This window comes from Gobio gobio, assembly GCF_949357685.1.
Source record: "Gobio gobio genome assembly, chromosome: 10".
NCBI classification, from domain to species: Eukaryota; Metazoa; Chordata; class Actinopteri; order Cypriniformes; family Gobionidae; genus Gobio; species Gobio gobio.
In genome coordinates this window covers 26625119-26643359 of record NC_137116.1, presented here as the reverse complement: position 1 = coordinate 26643359, position 18241 = coordinate 26625119, and the positions used below count along the sequence as shown (strand labels likewise).

Below are 18241 nucleotides of genomic sequence, written 5' to 3'. Positions count from 1 at the left end.
CTGCCTAAGTCATCTCTTTGACTTAGGCAGTTTTGATACAAACAAAATGGCAGAAAACATGGGAAGAAAGATGTCCAGAAGTGATGTATTAGCTCTTCTGTTTGATTCGTTTTCATCTGGTAAGAGTTCATATTTCTTAAATTTTCTAGACACTAAATGTAATTTCAGTCAATCAAAGGGATTATAAACTGTGTATTTAAACTTGACTTTTTTTGCTACAAGATATGATGAAGTAGTTAGCCAACACTAGCAAAATATAACCTCATTTCTGGTCAGAACAAATCTTTACAGTTAAGAAACATCACCATAAAAAGACATTTAGGCAAGTGAAGTAATTTTTCAAGCATTTACTTTTTATTTTAAGGCGAGACACGGCAGGTGAAAACATCGTTTTTTCATGCAGTGGTCAATTTTGAGATTTTGGGCCAGTTTGCTCCCTTAACATGTAAGCTTTCATGTCAAAATAAAAAAAATGTCAACATTACACATGAAGGTGGTTATTTCATTATATTTTGTCACTGTGCGCCTTTAGATTTCTACCCGAAATCATCAAAAGTTATCTGGCCATGAAGCATGGTGTCACCATAGAGCAAAAGTTTCTGGTTGCTGGCCACACACAAATGGAGTGTGACTCCATGCATAGCCTCATTGAGCGGCGCATCGTCAAAGATATTCACACTCCACGTGATTACATTGTCATCTTTGAGACTGCACGAATACATCCATCCCCATACAAGGTGACCCAGCTATACCACAATGACTTCATGAAGTTATCTGGGGCCTACGTCACCAATATTCGACCAGGTAAAAAAGTTGGTGACCCCACAGTCCATGGCCTCCGGGCTCTCCAGTACTTGGCTGATGGTCGAATCCGGTACAAGTTGGATTTTGAGTCTGAATGGGAGGACCTGCCTCAGCGAATCAACATCCCCAAAGAACCATTCCACTGGGTCCCACTCTTTCCTGCCCAACTGCCAATTACTCTCAGGAAATTCAATGACTTGCAGGCAATGAAACCAGTACTACCAAGAGTAGCCCACCAGTACTATGACAACCTCCCTCATCAATAGACAGTGTGAAAATGAGTGTGCACAACACCTGAGTGGAACTTGGTGGGAAAGAAAAACAGTGGTTAAGGTTAAACATTAAGAAACAACTTGGTTAGGGTTGACAAGTTACACATCTTGGTTATAATTAGGAGAATAAAAAAACTTTGGTTATGTTATGTTTGCACAGCACCTAAGTGGAACTTCGATTAAGGGTGGAAAAGGAAAACAGTGGTTAAGGTTAGACATTAATAAGAAACAACTTGGTTAGGGTTCACAAGTTACACATCTTGGTTATATTTAGGAGAGTAAAACAACTTTTGTTATGTTATGTTTGCATTTTTTATGTAAGAGAAAAAATGCCTAAGTCATGGCATATTCTGCCTAAGTCACTTTTATTGGTTAGGCAATTGATGATGGATCTTTTTCTTTTTGCATACTTGTTCACACATCTGGTTGAATGTACTGTTATAATATCAATAAAAAATAACAATGTGATTTCTAAAAAATGTGTTTTTTCTTGTTTACCAAAAACATTGAAATATGACTATGGCAATTATGCTAACGATATACATGCATGAGTGTGTATTTATACCTAATTATACACAGTACACGCATATTTTGGATGCGAATAATCGCGATGAATCAATTGTACTGCACTTATTTATTATATTAAATCTATTATATTAGCTAAAGCCCCATACATAAACGTAGCAGGTTATGTTTATTTCCGGCGGCTTTTATTTTGAAAGCGTGTCTTCACACATTTTCATAGCGGTCGGAGGTGAAATATTTAGCGGGAGATACCAAAAACAACACAGGAGATCGATCAGATTTTGTTGTTTTTTTTACTTACTGTATCGTCGAATCAAACTAGATTTACAATACACGGTAGAAAACCAACACATCAAATAAGAAATAAGGTAAGAAAGTGAAGCTACGATGCTGTTAGCATACAGTAAGATGACTCCATAGATTTTCAATAAATCATCTTATCATGCATTTATATTTTATTCACATACAATCGCTCAGTTGCTAATTTAGCGTTCTTTAGTCATGTTCTCAGACGTGATCGTGCCAAAGGAGACGTTGTTGGCTCCTCCAGGCTCAGAGGAGCCCGTGTTTGACCGTCATCAGCCTTCATACAGCGGCTGCTCGGAGCGATTCCGCCTCGGCGAGCGCAGCTTCAGCCGCCAGTACGCGCACATCTACGCCACCAGACTCATGGAGATGAGAAACATCCTCACCGACAGAGCCACGCAGAAGTGGGGTGAGAAAACAGCCATGAACTCACTGAGAGGCAGGCTCGTATTTTCCCCGAAGCGCTTCTGAACATGAGTGAATGTGTGTGGCAGGTTGCGTCGTGCCCATCAGGAAGCTGTGTGACCTGCAGATGAGTGAACAGTGTATCATAGTGGGCACCGTATTCAAACACATGGAGCTGCAGCCCTCCATCCTGAAGGAGATCAGCGAGGAGGTTGAACATAGATTTTCCAAACTGTTTTTTTTTTTGGGTTTGACCTTACTCAGTCTTCCCTTTTTAACATGTCTTTTCTCTCTTCAGCACAATCTTTTGCCCCAGCCGCCTCGTTCCAAATACATCAGCCAATCAGATGAGCTTATTTTGGAGGATGAACTTCAGAGGATTAAACTGGAGGGCAACATTGACACCCCCAAGTTTGTAACAGGTGGGATGCATAGAAAGATAAAGGTATCTGTCTCAATCTTCTCAGGCTTCTCAATTTACCCGCTTTGTAATGGAATGGTATTTCCAGGTAGTGTAATTGCCATCATGGGTGCAGAGAAGAATGATGGGAAATTCACAGTTGAAGACTTCTGCATGGCTGATCTTCCTCCACAGACACCCAGAAAGACTCCCAGCTCAGACAGGTACAGAAACACACCTAACCTGACTGACTGACTGAACAGCAGGGTAGGGTTGCACCATGTTCGTAAGTTCTTTCTTAAAGGGTTAGTTCACCCAAAAATGAAAATTCTGTCATTAATTACTCACCCTCATGTCGTCCGACACCCGTAAGACCTCCGTTCATCTTCGGAACACAAATGAAGATATTTTAGTTGAAAGCTGATGGCTGAGAAAGGCTTCAGACAGGCCTCCATTGGCATTCAGTACATTCACACTCCCAAGATGCATAAAAGGCACTAAAAACGTCGTTACAAAGTCCATCTCACCACAGTGGCTCTACAATAATTTTACGAAGCGACGACAATAGTTTTTGTGCGCAAAAAAAAATCTAAATAACGCCTTTATCCAACTTGTTCTCGTCTTCCGTGTATGTCTCTGCCGTGAACTCACGAAGCACCACGACGCATGCGCGAGAATATGACGTAGCGCCGGCGTTCGGGAATCCATGAAATGCACACTTTAGCCCCATTTTGAGCACTACGCCGAGACCTAAAGCACGATCAATGTAGAATTCAACAGCTTCGATACGCACATCTTCCTCTGCTTGTAAACAAATCGCTTGTGGGTCATGTGTCCGAACGCCGGATCTGCGCAATATTCTCACGCATGCGTCGTGGTGCTTCGTGAGAAAGTCTCTTCTGCTCACCAAGGCTGCATATATGTTATTAAAAATACAAAAAAGCTGTAATATTGTGAAATATGATTAAAATATTAAATAACGTTGAATATATTTTAAAATGTAATTTATTCATGTGATGCAAAGCTGAGTTTTGAGCATCATTACTCCAGTATTTAGTGTCACATGATCCTTCAGAAATAATAATAATAATAATAGATTTCAAAGAATCTCAAAGTGCTACACGGGAAAATCACAAAAATGACTAAAAACAAGTAAACTACAGAATAATAACAACAATCAACACATAAAAGCCTTTCTGAATAGAAAAGTCTTCAGTTCTGCTTTAAAAGTGTCTAGGCTCTGTACTGCTCTCAGCTCACTCGGGAGGTGGTTCCAAAGCAGAAAGCTCGGTCCCCCATGGCACGAAGCCTGGTGGTGGGGACCTGAAGAAGCAGGTGGCCTGATAATCTGAGGGTGCGGGTGGAGGATTTCAAACTGACGAGTTCTTGTAGATATGGTGGTGCATGTCCGGTGATGCAGTTATGTGTGAGCAGGACAATTTTGTAGTCGATCCGGGATGAAACGGAGCCAGAGAATCGAGGTGTAGAATCTGAGTAATGTGATCATATTTACGGACTCTCATTAGGACTCTGGCAGTGCTGTTCTGGATGTATTGTAGCTTCTGGATATTTCTGCCAGAAATCGCAATAAAGAGTCTGTTGCAGTAGTCCAACCTGGTGGAGATAAAGGTGTGAACAAGTTTCTCTGCATCTGGAAGGGTTGGAAGGTCTAATCATTGTCAATAATCAGTCATAAATCATTCTAATATGAGGATTTGCTGTTCACGAAACATTAATGATGATTATCAATGTTGAAAGCAGTTGTGTAAAAAAAAATTTTTGGGATTCTTTGACGAATAGAAAGTTCAAAAGAACAGTATTTATCTGAAATGGAAAGCATTTGTAACATTGTACTACCGTTCAAAAGTTTTGGGTCGGTAAGGCTGCGTTCACACTTGACGTCTTTTTTGACAAGAAAAAGTTGACAAGAGCGCTCTTTTAGTAAAAAAAAGCTGGCAGCGTTTGGTTCAAAATAGCAGCCGAGGGCATCTTTTGTTGCTATAACAACAGCTGCAACAAGAGTGCTGCGCGGTGCAGAGATACAAAATGTCTTGATGAGAAACCCCACGAAATTTAAAAATACTACTGTTATTAATGTGTGACGAAATTTAGTTTTAAGACTTTTTCCGGCGATAATGTACTTTTGTAAAGCTCAAATCTGTGGTTTATTTATAAAGAGAGCACCTATTTGAATATACCTATTTGGCGTTTTCAGAGTTGCGAGATCCAGTCGATCAGCGGCGCTCAGCGCTCGTTAACCCCGGCGTGAGCACCCTTTCCTCTGCTCCAGGGGAGTAAATCACGGGGGGGACGGGGGGGACAGGACCCCCCCAATCTGAGGGCTGTCCCCCCCTAAAAACCATGCTGAGTATTGTAAATAATGTAATGATATATACTTATAATAAATGTGTAAGTAGTAAAACAATACAAAAGTAAACGGGACAAAAAAAGCGTTTAAGTTTAGAAACATTTTGAGTCCCCCCCTCCCCCCTTGCCCCACAGTGGTTTGATCCACCGCGCACCTCAACTAACGTTACCCATAGACAGTAAAAAAACTACCACCACAAGTTTGGGGAGAGAACAAAGCTCTTCAGACAGCAGTTGTGAAACTCCAGTTAGCTGTCAATGCTATTTTATTCACTTTAAACATCAGATGAAGTGACTCTTTTCTCTTTAATACAGATTAGGCAAAACACTGTTAGCATCACTTGCCCACCGCGGCACCGCCCCGGGCCACCGTTGTTTTCATTTTTATAGTAATCAAATAATTTTGTTTAGTTAGAGAACAGACACAACAATTAAAAACTGAACGTGTCTGCTCAATACAGCATGAGCCGAACGAGAGTCAGATTTCATTAATCACTAGAGAAAACAGCTGACAGACGATCGCAGAAGTTTTGGTTTCAAAGCGAAATGTAAAAGTGCCTATTTAAGTGAGTGTGTCATTGTACTGTTTTCTTGCTGTGTTTTTCATTAAGAATAATAGGCTAATGAACCCATAATTCAAGCAACCCGCCCTCGAATTGGCGCTAATTCTAAATCTAAAGTATATGCGCTCGGCGCTCTGTCAGATCTGTGTTGGGTTTTGCTCAATATGATAAGTGGCAGATCAGAACCTTACTCATATTTAAACAACTATTGCTTTGTGTTGTTGGTCAGATAAAATGACAGAGAAAAGAAAAACGGACTTTAGATAATTTTTGAGTGCACCAAAACGCCAAATAAGCACAAATTGTTTTTTTTATATTTTATTTTTAAAAAAATGTTGTGGTACACATATCCTTACAAGTACGATTTTGGCTGTATTATTTGTGTCCCCTTCAAAAATTGCTCTTGAGAAATTTCATGTTTATCGTCCCCCCCCTACTGTCAGATAAAATTTATGCCCCTGTTCGGCTCGTCCTTCTAACGTTTGCCGCTGACTCTGATGTCTCTATAGTGGTTAAACATGAGATATAAATCGTCTTGTGTATCTTTGGTCTCGTGGATCTATAATTTGTTCCCTGGCAAATCGTTTAGGCTGAGGGCAAAGTGAAGTTTCATTACTTTATATGTTTTAGGCCATTTAACTTTACATTACTGTTGTAGCCGACTAGCACTGACTTTGTATGTTTGACTGAATTATTTGCTTTTATTTCCTGTATAGCTTCTTATACCTTTTACTTATACTTTTATAATGGCTATTATTGATCATACATAAACTTACATTTAACAAAAAGAGACTGGGTTGTGTTTTATGTCATATTTAATTTTATTACAGTGATAATCATATGCACACTTGTCTGAACCACATATTAATATGTTTAATATTGTTTTAAATGTAAACGAAAAGAGGCAGGGTTGTGTTTTATGACATTTCGTTTTACTGTAGACTAAAATGTACATACAGAGATAACCGTCACCTTCTCCACTTTCAGGTCTTGCTCGCTTGTCATTGGTCAGCTGTCAAAAAGGCGCTTGACGTAGGGCGTTTTTATCAGAAAAGTTGAGCTTTTTTCAACTTTAAAAGACGGGGTGAGCTGCAGAAAAAGACATCAGCGTTTAAAAAAGCGCTCATTACTTTTTTGAAAACACGGTTTACTTGTTACTTGCAGCTTCAAAAAGCAGTCAAGTGTGAACCTAAGCCTAAGATGTTTTTTTTTGGGGGGGGGACTTAAAGAAATTAATACATTTATTCAGCAAGGATGCATTAAATTGATCAAGTGACAGTATAGACAGACACTAATGTTGCAAAAGCTTTATATTTCAGATAAATGTTGTTCTTTTGAACTTTCAATTCATTAAATAAACCTGATAAAACAGGATTTTTTTGTGCACAACTGTTTTCAACATTGATAATAATCATAAATGTTTCTTGAGCAGCAAATCAGCATATTAGAATGATTTCTGAAGGATCATGTGACCCTAAAGACTGGAGTAATGATGCTGAAAAATCAGCTTTGAATCACAGAAATAAATTGCATTTTAAAATATATTGAAATAGAAAAAAGGTATTTTAAATTGTAAAAATATTTCACAATAATACTGTTTTTGCTGTATTTTAGATCAAATAAATTCAGCCTTGGTGAGCAAAAGAGACTCCTTCAAGAACAATCAAAATAGTACCGTTTCCAAACTTTTGACTGGTAGTGTATAACTAACATTCAGAAACATTCAGTATTTTAAACTAAATGAATAAGGATCAATAAATAAATACTGAAACAAAACAAAAAAACATAAGAAATGACATTAGTTGATTTTATTTGACATGCACACAGCGGTGTGCTGTATTGGACGGGTTCGTGAAGAGCCGCTAATAAAGTAATCTGTTTTCTCTCTTAAAATGTAAGCGAGTGTAAATGTCAGCATTATCTTATACGTGTCAAGAATTGATGTCTGTCAAACAAGAGCTTATTGATGCAGTTCAGTCTGTCTGCTGTTTTATTCCAAATGTTACTCCGGATCGGATACATCAATGAATTAATATATCAATATATCATACAAACTCAAAAACATTTTTTTTTTTTTAAATCATGTATATCGGCTGACAACTGATCATATATATTGTGCATCCCTACTGTTTAAAGTAGTACACACAAACTTTGCTGTTTCATTGTAGGTTTGTGCTTCTTGCCTCTGGTCTGGGATTGAACGGCAGTAGAGCAGACAGCATGATGGGATTGCAACTTTTGGTCGATATGGTAACCGGTCAGCTTGGAGACCAGGGGGAGCAGAGTGGAGCAGCGTCCATCTCTAGAGTCATATTAGCAGGAAACCTGTTGAGTCAAAGCACTCAGGACAAAGACTCTACAACCAAGGTGTGCAAATTGGACTTGTGGTCCAAGCTGTGTGAATTAAAGTTTCAAAGGGGACACAACACACACACAGTTTCATGCAGGTCTTGAGTACCTATAGAGTAGTATTGAAGCGCCCACACAAGGAATTCCGCCCTCTTTGACGTCATACAGGACCATACTTTGAATTTTTTTTCCTGAAACTTAAACAAACCCTGAAGGAGTGTATTTGACACAGAAATGCGTCATGTGGCCGAAACTAAACTTTGGCCATGTTTAGCATGAGAATCCAACTCTTTAACAGTGTAAATAATTCAGAATGCATGAAATAGCATTAGACATCCCATTTAAACAGAATTGAATTACATTTAGTGAATTAATCTTGTCAATTAAACTGTTTTCCATTTGAAGGCAAAGTATCTGACTAAGAAGACTCAGGCTGGGAGTGTGGAGGCTATCAGACTGCTGGACGAGCTTCTAGTTCAGCTAGTGGTGAGTGTTCAGCCCAAAATGTGGATTTTGGTGATGGACAAAAAAGACTGAGGGTCAAATATGGGACTTGCCGAAATGTATTCTCCTCTATTTAAAGGGTTAGTTCACCCAAAAATGCTAAGTAGACCATGATTTACTCACCCTCAAGCCATCATAGGTGTATATGACATTCTTCTTTCAGATTAATAATATTAAAACGAGTTATATTAAAAAAGTCCTGGCTCTTCCAAGCTTTATAATGGCAGTGAATTGTTGGGTCGTTTTTGAAGTCCACAAAAGTGCATCTATCCATCATATAACTGCTCCACACGGTTCCGGGGGTTAATAAAGGCCTTCTGAAGCGAAGTGGCACGTTTGTGTAAGAGAAATATCCATATTTAAAAATGTATAGACTAAAATAACTAACTTCCGGCGGTCAGCGGTACGCAAGTCGACTTGCGCTAAAAGAGTATCCCCTTATGCGATGTACAGGAGCATCACGCTCTTGCGGATAGGACTGGGCAACAAACTCAAGCCCCTCTTCTCTTATATCAAAATCCTCCGCCACTTCTCTTTAAAAAATTCTCGTTTTAGACTCTAATTCATGACCAGTGTTTTGTTTTGCTCTATCCTCTGCGTTCGTCAATAAGCATGTGTCAAGGGTTACTCTTTCACCGTAACTTTTTACTCTTCGCTTGCGTACCGCTGACCACCGGAAGCTAGTTATTTTAGTCTATAAAGTTTTAAATAATGGATATTTTTCTTACACAAATAAGCCACTTTGCTTCAGAAGGCCTTTATTAACCCCCCGGAGCCGTGTGGAGCAGTTATATGATGGATAGATGCACTTTTATGGACTTCAAAAATGACCCAACAATTCACTGCCATTATAAAGCTTGGAAGAGCCAGGACATTTTTAATGTAACTAGGATCATATACACCTAGGATGACTTAGGGGTGAGTAAATCATGGGCTAATATTCATTTTTAGGGGAACTACCCCTTTAATCTGTATTTCAAGTTTTAAGAACCAGGTCCCGTAGCTCTTAGTTGTTTTCTGATCTCATGGTGGAGTTAGACTAGTTGTTATCCATTTATTCAATTTTTTTTTTAAAAGTCTGTCATACTGTAAGTAATGCAGGGGCTTTAACTTTAATTTCCAAGTGCCTGTAATGTGTGATTTGTCCTCTACAGGCCTCTGTACCTGTGGATGTCATGCCTGGACAGTATGACCCAACAAACTACACTCTCCCCCAGCAGCCTCTGCACCGCTGCATGTTCCCTCTGTCTGTGCCCTTCCCCACCCTGCAGCTGGTCAGCAACCCATACCAAGCCGTCGTAGATGGTGTCCGGTGAGTAACTGCCTTTCTTTTTATTCTGGATTAGTGGTATGATCCGATGAACGGCACTTGACAGTGAATGTTTTGTGGTCTCAGGTTCTTGGGCACAGCAGGACAGAATGTCAGTGATATTTTGAAGTACAGTAGTATGGATGATCATCTGGAAATATTAGAAAGCACACTGAGACTGCGTCACCTGGCTCCCACCGCTCCGGACACACTGGGTCTGGACACACTATTTTCTATTTGTAAAATGTTTTGGTCTGATTGTTAAATTGTTAAAGGGATTGTCTGGGTTATACAAGCTTCACAATTATGTATACATACAGTGGACTGAGTTGAAATTATTGTTGGTGGTAATTGCACAAATGCAATACAAATACAAAGAAGTTTAAAATAACCTGGAATATTAGTTTGAATGCATGATATATTTTTTATTATTATTTTCATCTTTCTGATATGGAGCCACTAATGAGATATATATATATATATATATGTATATACACACACACATATTACATGTATATTATGTGAACAAACTTTTATGTTAGATGCGATTTTATTCGATTTGACAGCACTAATCTTTTTTTTCTTCATTTGTTCAAATATTAATTTTGAAGTTGTTTAATACCTTCCTTGATTTTCATTATATTCTGTTATATACATTTCATATATTGCACCATGATTAATGCTACACGACTCATGTTCTGTTGACTCTTTAGGTTGTTACCCATTCTATAAGAAAGATCCCTTTATTCTGGAAGAATGCCCCCATGTGTACTTCTGCGGAAATGCACCAAGCTACCAATGTAAACGAGTCACAGGTGAATAGAAAACTTTTTAATAATATTAAAAACACAATGTAACAGTGTCCATGCTTTATCAATATCTTTTTGTTACTCTCAGGTCCTGAAGGACAAGATGTTCTCCTGCTAGCAATCCCAGAGTTCAGCAGCACACAGACGGCCTGTCTCGTGAACCTGCGCACCTTAGAGTGCGAGCCGGTCTGCTTCTCCTCGTTCTCCACTGAGGACGATGAGGACAATGAGATGAATATCAGCCATTAAACACTCGCTTATCAACATATGACATTTGTTCACTTGTTCCTGTTGTGTTGTTTGTTAATAAAGCTCCCTCTTTTGTATGAAAACATTCTCTTTTTCCTCTTTGAGTGTAATATATATGCTGTTGTATGGACCTCATGTCTCTGAGGTTATTTGCCTCATGTACTTAAAATCACTATTATTCTATCATTTTATTAATTTTATACACCATGCATGAAACTGTTATGATTATTTTGCATTGCTCCATAGTCCTCAAGTGAAAGTTTACACATACATTTGTTTTATTTACATATGTAGTAAGTATAACATCACCTTAACTAGTCCTTCATTTTATAATTTGGAAACTATTCATTTGTGTATGATAGTAGATTCCAGGAACATAATTTTGCTTCACGGAAAATGGCTGGTTTATTATTTAGTGAGGGGACTGTCTGCTAGAAATCTATAACATTGGGCTAATCTAATACTTTGTGTATATATAATGAGACATGCAATAGCAATTTTAGACAATATGGTAGAGAAACGCACAACATTGTTAGTGCATATTAGTACCTACAATTTTTTTTTTTATGAGATAAACAACACTAATGTGACCTTTAAAATGTCAGGTTTTTTAACATACTAACAAAAAGCATAATCCTCAAAATCACAAGAATTGCATTCAAATTTAATCCAGAGCGTTTTTGTTGCCCTCTAGCGTTTTAAATAAAAAAGAAACATATTAAGTATTACATTTACATTAACTTTTTAAAAATTGGCTTAAAACCCATATTCTTGAAGTATTTCTTGAAAAAGTATACAGATGTTCAGATATGCGGTTCTTTTTTTCCAGATAAGCGTTTAAGGTAATTCCTTTGCAAGACGTCACGGTACGTCTTGCTACGTCATTGGTCTGCGTCCGCGTCCGCGTCGCTTGTTTTTGGCTCTATTCAATGAAACGTTAAACACATAACTACATTTTTGGACATCATAAAGGTAAATTATCCACTCGCCATTGTGTATTTCTTGCATGTGTAATATTCTGTCCTTTATTTGCCTACAAAATCAGCACCTGTGTCAGCCCAGTTTCAGATAATGGCAGTTTACTCGTGGCTCGTCAACACTGATCACTGAAATGATTTGTCTTTAGATGCCTCTGCCTCCAGCTTTACTTGCACGCCTCGCTAAAAGAGGGATCGTGAAACAGTCTGACCAAGGTAAGATGCATCGTGCACATTTATCTTACTTGGTAATCCATAAAACATACTGAATAATGAGTTCATGCTCTCATTTATTGTCTCTTCATCATCAGAGGCTGAAGAGGAGATCATTGCTGAAGACTATGATGATAACAACGTTGATTATGAGGCTACAAGGATTGAAAATTTGCCAACGAATTGGTATAAAGTTTTTGACCCCTCTTGGTAAGCAGTCCATAAGCTTTTATTTTTGTCTGGTCAGCTGTATGATATAAAGACATCAGATTTTAATGTAAAAGTACAAGAATGATGCACAGGCACAAAAATTGCCTGAGATGGAAATATCATGTTACTTTGAAATTCACTTTGAATGACCTTTTCCATGATTCTTGAAGTTACCCAAGAATAGCTTGCCCGAAATTCCAGATTTAAACTTTTTTAGTCATTGCATATAAATAATTATCTCCCACTTGTCTTGTCCTTAGCGGTCTTCCATACTACTGGAACGTGGAAACCGATTTAGTGTGCTGGCTGTCCCCTAATGACCCTTCTTCTGTCATCACTAAGGCGGCTAAGAAACAGAAAGGTAAAACATGGACATGCTAAATTTTGTGTTGTGGATTTTGTGATGTTATTGAGACATATGCTGAAAAGGTTTGTGTTTTCTCAGGTGATACTGGACACGACAAAGGAGACAGCCATTATGAGAAGGCAGAGAGAGACAGGGAACGAGAGCGAGAAAGGGAACGAGAGCGCGATCGGGAGCGGGACAGAGACAGGGAGGACGGACGGGACAGAGATAGAGACCGAGATAGGGATAGAGATCGAGACCGGGACAGAGACAGGGACCGTGATAGAAGGATGCGGAGAGATGACAGTGCTCCGTATAACAAATCAAAGAGAGGTAATTTGTGCATAATCATCCTCAAGTATTGAATTCATAATTTAAAATATTGCCTCAGTAAGCCTGAATATACAACTTTTTAGGAGGACTAGGAGGAGGTCGAAAACAGCAGCAGGAGGAAATGGATCCCATGGATCCCAGCGCCTATTCGGATGCTCCAAGGTAATGACCAGCTAGTTTAAAATGGTTACACACTATGGTTCCGGTTGAAATTGTATAATTTCATTCTACTCTTACAGTCTCTATGCAACATATGATAATTTTTCGTTTAATTTAATCAGTTTTATTTTTATAAATTTCATTTTAATTGTTTGATTAAATTATAATAATCAACAAGGATGTCTAATTGAATTCATAAAAGTTGAACAATTTAAAGTTAATTAAAAAATGTAACAGTAAAAGTGCCCTATAATATTTTTATTTATTTTTTTAGATTTCCTGCTTTATGATTTAATACAAATGTATTATCCCATACAGTTGTAATCAAATGGATGCTTAACTTTAACACCCTAATTAATCATTTAAAATTTAAATGACATTTTTACAATTCCTTTTATTTTTGCTGCAATATCAAAGGATTAGTTCACTTTAAAATGACAATTACCCAATGATTTACTCACCTTCAAGCCATCCCAGGTGTATATGACTTTCTTCATTATGATGAACACAATTATAGTTATATTAATAAACATCCACTGCTTTATAATTGCAGTGATGGGGTCCATAGAGTTTGAAGCTCAAAAAAGCTCATCCATTCATTATAAAAGTAATCCACACGGCTCTAGACGGTTAATAAAGGCCTTCTGAAGTGAAGCGATGGGGTTTTGTAAGAAAAATATCTATATTTTACACATTATAAAGTAAAATATCTAGCTTCCGGCAGACCGCCTTCCACGTTCAAAGAAAGTGTAACGCAACTCGCAGTTCAAAACACTTACACTACGTCCAATGTTACTATATTTTCTTAAGTATACGGAATACGGAAGGCGTTCAGGCGGAAGCTAGATATTTTACTTTATACAATTTTAAATATGAATATTTTTCTTACAAAACCCCATTGATTCGATTCAGAAGGCCTTTATCCATAGTTTTCACGTGTCGTCACGCGCTTATAAGAACACCCACCTGGAGGGCAAAACAAGGCTCTCCTCCATTGCCCGCTAGTCATTTTTACCAGGTTTGTAGTCAGTATTAATGCGCTAAGACAGTGATATTAAAATACCAAATTCAATATACACCTTAATGATGTTGCATACTTTGTACAGGAAAGCAGACGAACACAGAATATTAGTGCAACACGAGGTTTCTCGTTAGACGTTTTCCCCATCGAACCATTATAAAGAAAACGCGTTGCGTTCATATTCTTGCCTCATCTACTCGCCTGTATATAGTATGCATTATCAAAAAGGTGTAAACTGAATTTGATCTTTTAATATCACTGTTTTAGTACATTACAGCACTTTAAGGATGGGTTGCACTAAGGATTTTTTAGCCTGTCTTCAGTTCACCCTCCGTCTGCTGCTTGATAGCGGTTTTACTGCGTAATTTATCTGTGTTTAAAATGAAGTGGTGCAACAACTCGATTTAAAATAAAACCCATATCAACGAATCTTTTAAACTTTGCTTAATTTAATCCTTATTGGTGCAGCTCACCCTATAGTGTTTTTCACGTTAAGCGTTTTAAAAACGTCCCGCTGTTTTCAGTGATTGAAAAACTGCAGCAGGTGCTGTATATGGATCTCAAGTGCCCAAAACGTGCATCTTGTTCACATATTTTTGTTTTAAGATGGAAATTTGACAGGCTTGTGCTGTAGTTCTATGGCGGTTTTGCCCTCCAAGGCTCCGCGACAGTCTCGTGACTGAAACCTATGGATTAACCCCCGGAGTCGTGTAGGATATGTTTATGATGGATGGATGCACTTTATTGAGCTTCAAACCAGGGCTTAAAAACGGAAAAAAATATCAATCGGTTCACTCCGAGCAGAATCGATATTATAGCGTTTCCGTTTTTGCGTTCCTCAATAAACATTACTGTTCCGAAAACGGTTTGATTAAAAAAAATACCGGTTAATAACGTTATTTTAATTTAGCCTATACTTTAAACAAATATGTATAAATAGACTTATTTTCACTCAATAATAATATAACGCATGGTAATTAAACTTGAATATTTATTTCATAACATTTAACCACAACAGAAATACATGCATTAATTACAAAGCATAAACAGCGGGACAAATATTGTTTTAATGGAGCGTTAGACAATCGAAAGTGGCTCTATATGCCTAATTATTTTCAGAAGAGTGATAACATTCTTTGTACATAACTTTTTTTCAACACGACTTGTTTAAAAAATTGCATGAATAAAGAATAAATAAACTGGATAACCATTGCTCTTTTAATGCACCGTCAACTGCTAATTTCAAAGCAAACACTGCGCAACACGTCCTTGCATCCCATAATCAAATTCAGTCAGCTAATAAAGCTTGATCATTTAATGCAATATAACATACCATTTAATACGAAGCATCAACCGTCTATATAGAAAACATTGAGCTGTCCTGTATTGGCAATCTGAAAGACTATAGGAAAAATGTTTGATAGATGCTATAGCCTACTTGGATAGGCTTAAACGGAATCCATAAACTAGCCTAAATCAGACTATTTGAGCTTAAAGTCCGAACTGCTTATTTAAACGTTCGAAAAGAATGTCCTCCAATACCTGCACATTCATTGTAGACCTCAGCGGGGAAAGAAATGTACTTGAGGCATGAAAATGCGCGCGCTCTACACTGACTTGCGTTACCGGTAGATTCATAGATGACTGGTGCACGGGCATTTCACTCACGCTTGATCCGTCAACGTCACACGCTGGACTACTCATTTCATGATTGGTCACTGCCAAATTAAAATATTAAAGAGAACGATAAAATAACGTTATTAACCGGTTAATGGTCATTTCAAATTAACGTTTCTGTTCAGAACGATTCAAATTGATTTCGATTTCGTTTTCGTTTTTGTTCCTCTTAAAATTTCGTTCGTTTCCGGTTTTCGTTTTCGTTCCTTGAACCGGTTCGGAGCCCTGCTTCAAACTCAATGGACCCCGTCACGCCATTATAAAGCATGGGAGCATCAGGATAGTAATATTTAGTAATATCTATTAATAATAAAGAATGCCGTATACACCTAGGATGGCTTAAGGGTGAGTAAATCATGGGGTAATTTTCATTTTAAAGTGAACTACTCTTTTAAGGTTTACTGTTTAAATGATATTAAATAATAAAATAAGAAAAAAATAAAATATAAATAATGTTTTAATAACACTTATTTTCAGGGCCACACAGAATCTGTGGATTTTTTTGTGTGATTTCTATGCTGATATTTTTGAAAAATTGCGGAATGGTTTTAAATGTGTTAAAAATATCTAAGAATATTGGAACTGAAAATATTAAAAATAAAATGTTCACTTCTTAACTTTTATTTAAGGTTTACAATCCAAATCCAAATAGAACAACAAAGCTTTTTTAAACAAAGCTAGATCTCTCTTATAATACATCCACTAAAAGATGAAGAAAATATAACTTTATCAATTGTATTGTACACAAATCATTAAATAAACAATTTCATATTCAACAATAGAGCAAAATAAATAAATTCCTAGGCCTACCGAAGTAAATAAATGGACTATTTTTAATAGCTAAATTAGTCATTTCTGCAGACAAGTGACGTTTCCTTTACTCCTCCGTGGTCAATTTTATTTTCGACATTTTAAAATATCACTCTCTCACTAAAAAAAAAGTCACATCAATAAGCGCAGCCTACTGTGTATGCGATTGTGTATGTTTCTCAAATGACGGGCACTAAAATCTGCAGAAATCTGCAGTTTTCTGTGGAATTCTGCGCATGCAGATTCTGTGTGGGCCTGCTTATTATTATTGTTTTAAGTACATTCTACCAATAGTATTATCATGATTTCTTCAAGTTTTATTTGATTTTGTTGTGTATTTGAGCTTTTAATCAAACGAAGTGGTGAAAAGATCATTAAGGGGCTCTGAGTGAACCCATTAAGGGTCAAGCAGACTTAGTCTTTTGTTTTTTTATCATAGACACGAGTCCATATAGCAATTTGACTGTTTACAGCTCTACTTTTGATTTAGCCAAATTCACGTTACACAGTAAATTCCATTTTATTTTATTGAATGTATCCTGTCATTGTTTTCTACATCACATAAATCATAGAACCCTACATTGGATACCTATTAAATTTGCTTAAATGTTTAGTATACAACAGACCCCAATACAGTGCACTCTCAATAGCGTTTACATGAGATCTAAAAATAGGTTGTTTGTGTAATAAAGGACATGTTCTTGATCAATATATGGTGCTGTTGCTTTTAGGGGCTTATGGTCCACTGGTCTCCCCAAACGCAATGAGGCAAAGACAGGAGCGGACACCACAGCGGCAGGACCCCTGTTCCAGCAGAGGCCGTACCCCAGTCCTGGAGCCGTCCTGAGGGCAAACGCTGAGAACACGAGACGCTTGGAGGAAGATGATGATAGTGATGATGACTGAGCTGAACAGTGTGTCTTTAAAGCCTTTATGACCTTTGAAAGGCTGAAGTAATTTCTTTTCTTACATTTAGGACAGATTCATTTGTAAATATACCATGTGTTGTATGTTATACATTTTATAAACAATTGTCATTTTACATAATGTAGTGATGCGGCCATTCCCTGCAAAATAAACATTTTGTTTAAAGGTGCGTTCAGTGGTTTGGTAGAAATTTTTTTTTCATCTGAATGGTGTACACGCATGAAATGAAGACTGTTTTTCTTACTCTGCATTTTTGTCTTGTTTTCCAGTACAAATATCTAAACATTCTCAGATGCAAATTAGCTTATGCTATACTCTGTGCAATACATATTTTCCAGTTTTTGACTTTACTGATCCTATTCAAATAAACTTATAAATAAAATTGAATCAATAAATGTTTACTTGAGAAGCAAAGTTATAAAGTCATGAATGTTGGGGTGAAAATAAGCTTAAAGCAAGAAAAAAATATTTTCCCTTTGTATTAAGTTTTAGTATTGTCTTTTTTAAGAATACATTATCTTAAATTTGATATTTTCAGATAAGACTTTTAACAAACTTTTTTTTCTTATCAAGTAAATGTATCTTGATATAAGGTTATTTACATACTGTAAATTTGTACTGGAAAACGAAACAAAACCTGAATGGCTGAAAAATCAGAAAAGGTCTGGAGCCAGAAAACATCGGCATACACAAAGTTGAAATAATT

General features: G+C 37.2%; 2 protein-coding genes across 3 annotated transcripts; both read left to right on the top strand.

The window, feature by feature from the left end:
• Positions 1 to 1799: 1799 nt before the first annotated feature.
• pold2 (polymerase (DNA directed), delta 2, regulatory subunit) lies at positions 1800 to 10941 on the top strand. 2 transcript variants are annotated; one of them, XM_079826561.1, is made up of 11 exons: positions 1800 to 1969; positions 2101 to 2316; positions 2402 to 2523; positions 2611 to 2734; positions 2822 to 2936; positions 7811 to 8009; positions 8397 to 8477; positions 9650 to 9807; positions 9892 to 10019; positions 10518 to 10619; positions 10702 to 10941. In XM_079826561.1, exons 2-11 carry the CDS (start codon positions 2103 to 2105, stop codon positions 10860 to 10862), a joined length of 1404 nt encoding a protein of 467 aa, XP_079682687.1. In that variant the 5' UTR covers positions 1800 to 1969; positions 2101 to 2102; the 3' UTR covers positions 10863 to 10941. The 2 variants fall into 2 exon arrangements, with proteins under 2 accessions (XP_079682687.1, XP_079682688.1); XM_079826562.1 differs by having other exon boundaries at positions 2091 to 2316.
• A 799-nt stretch (positions 10942 to 11740) lies between these two features.
• Positions 11741 to 17704, top strand: pqbp1 (polyglutamine binding protein 1). Its single transcript, XM_079826932.1, has 7 exons — positions 11741 to 11834; positions 11989 to 12055; positions 12151 to 12262; positions 12523 to 12623; positions 12708 to 12941; positions 13025 to 13103; positions 17340 to 17704. The coding sequence occupies exons 2-7, from the start codon at positions 11989 to 11991 to the stop codon at positions 17512 to 17514; spliced, it is 768 nt and encodes a 255-aa protein (XP_079683058.1). The 5' UTR covers positions 11741 to 11834; the 3' UTR covers positions 17515 to 17704.
• The last annotated feature ends 537 nt before the right edge of the window (positions 17705 to 18241 follow it).

Bases quoted from the DNA above. Each gene is read 5' to 3' on its own strand.
- pold2 (XM_079826561.1), top strand. From the start codon at position 2,103: ATGTTCTCAGACGTGATCGTGCCAAAGGAGACGTTGTTGGCTCCTCCA. The intron at 2,524-2,610 runs GTTGAACATAGA...TTCTCTCTTCAG, and splicing joins TGAAGGAGATCAGCGAGGAG to CACAATCTTTTGCCCCAGCC. The intron at 9,808-9,891 runs GTGAGTAACTGC...TTGTGGTCTCAG, and splicing joins GCCGTCGTAGATGGTGTCCG to GTTCTTGGGCACAGCAGGAC.
- pqbp1 (XM_079826932.1), top strand. From the start codon at position 11,989: ATGCCTCTGCCTCCAGCTTTACTTGCACGCCTCGCTAAAAGAGGGATC. The intron at 12,056-12,150 runs GTAAGATGCATC...CTTCATCATCAG, and splicing joins CGTGAAACAGTCTGACCAAG to AGGCTGAAGAGGAGATCATT. The intron at 12,624-12,707 runs GTAAAACATGGA...GTGTTTTCTCAG, and splicing joins GGCGGCTAAGAAACAGAAAG to GTGATACTGGACACGACAAA.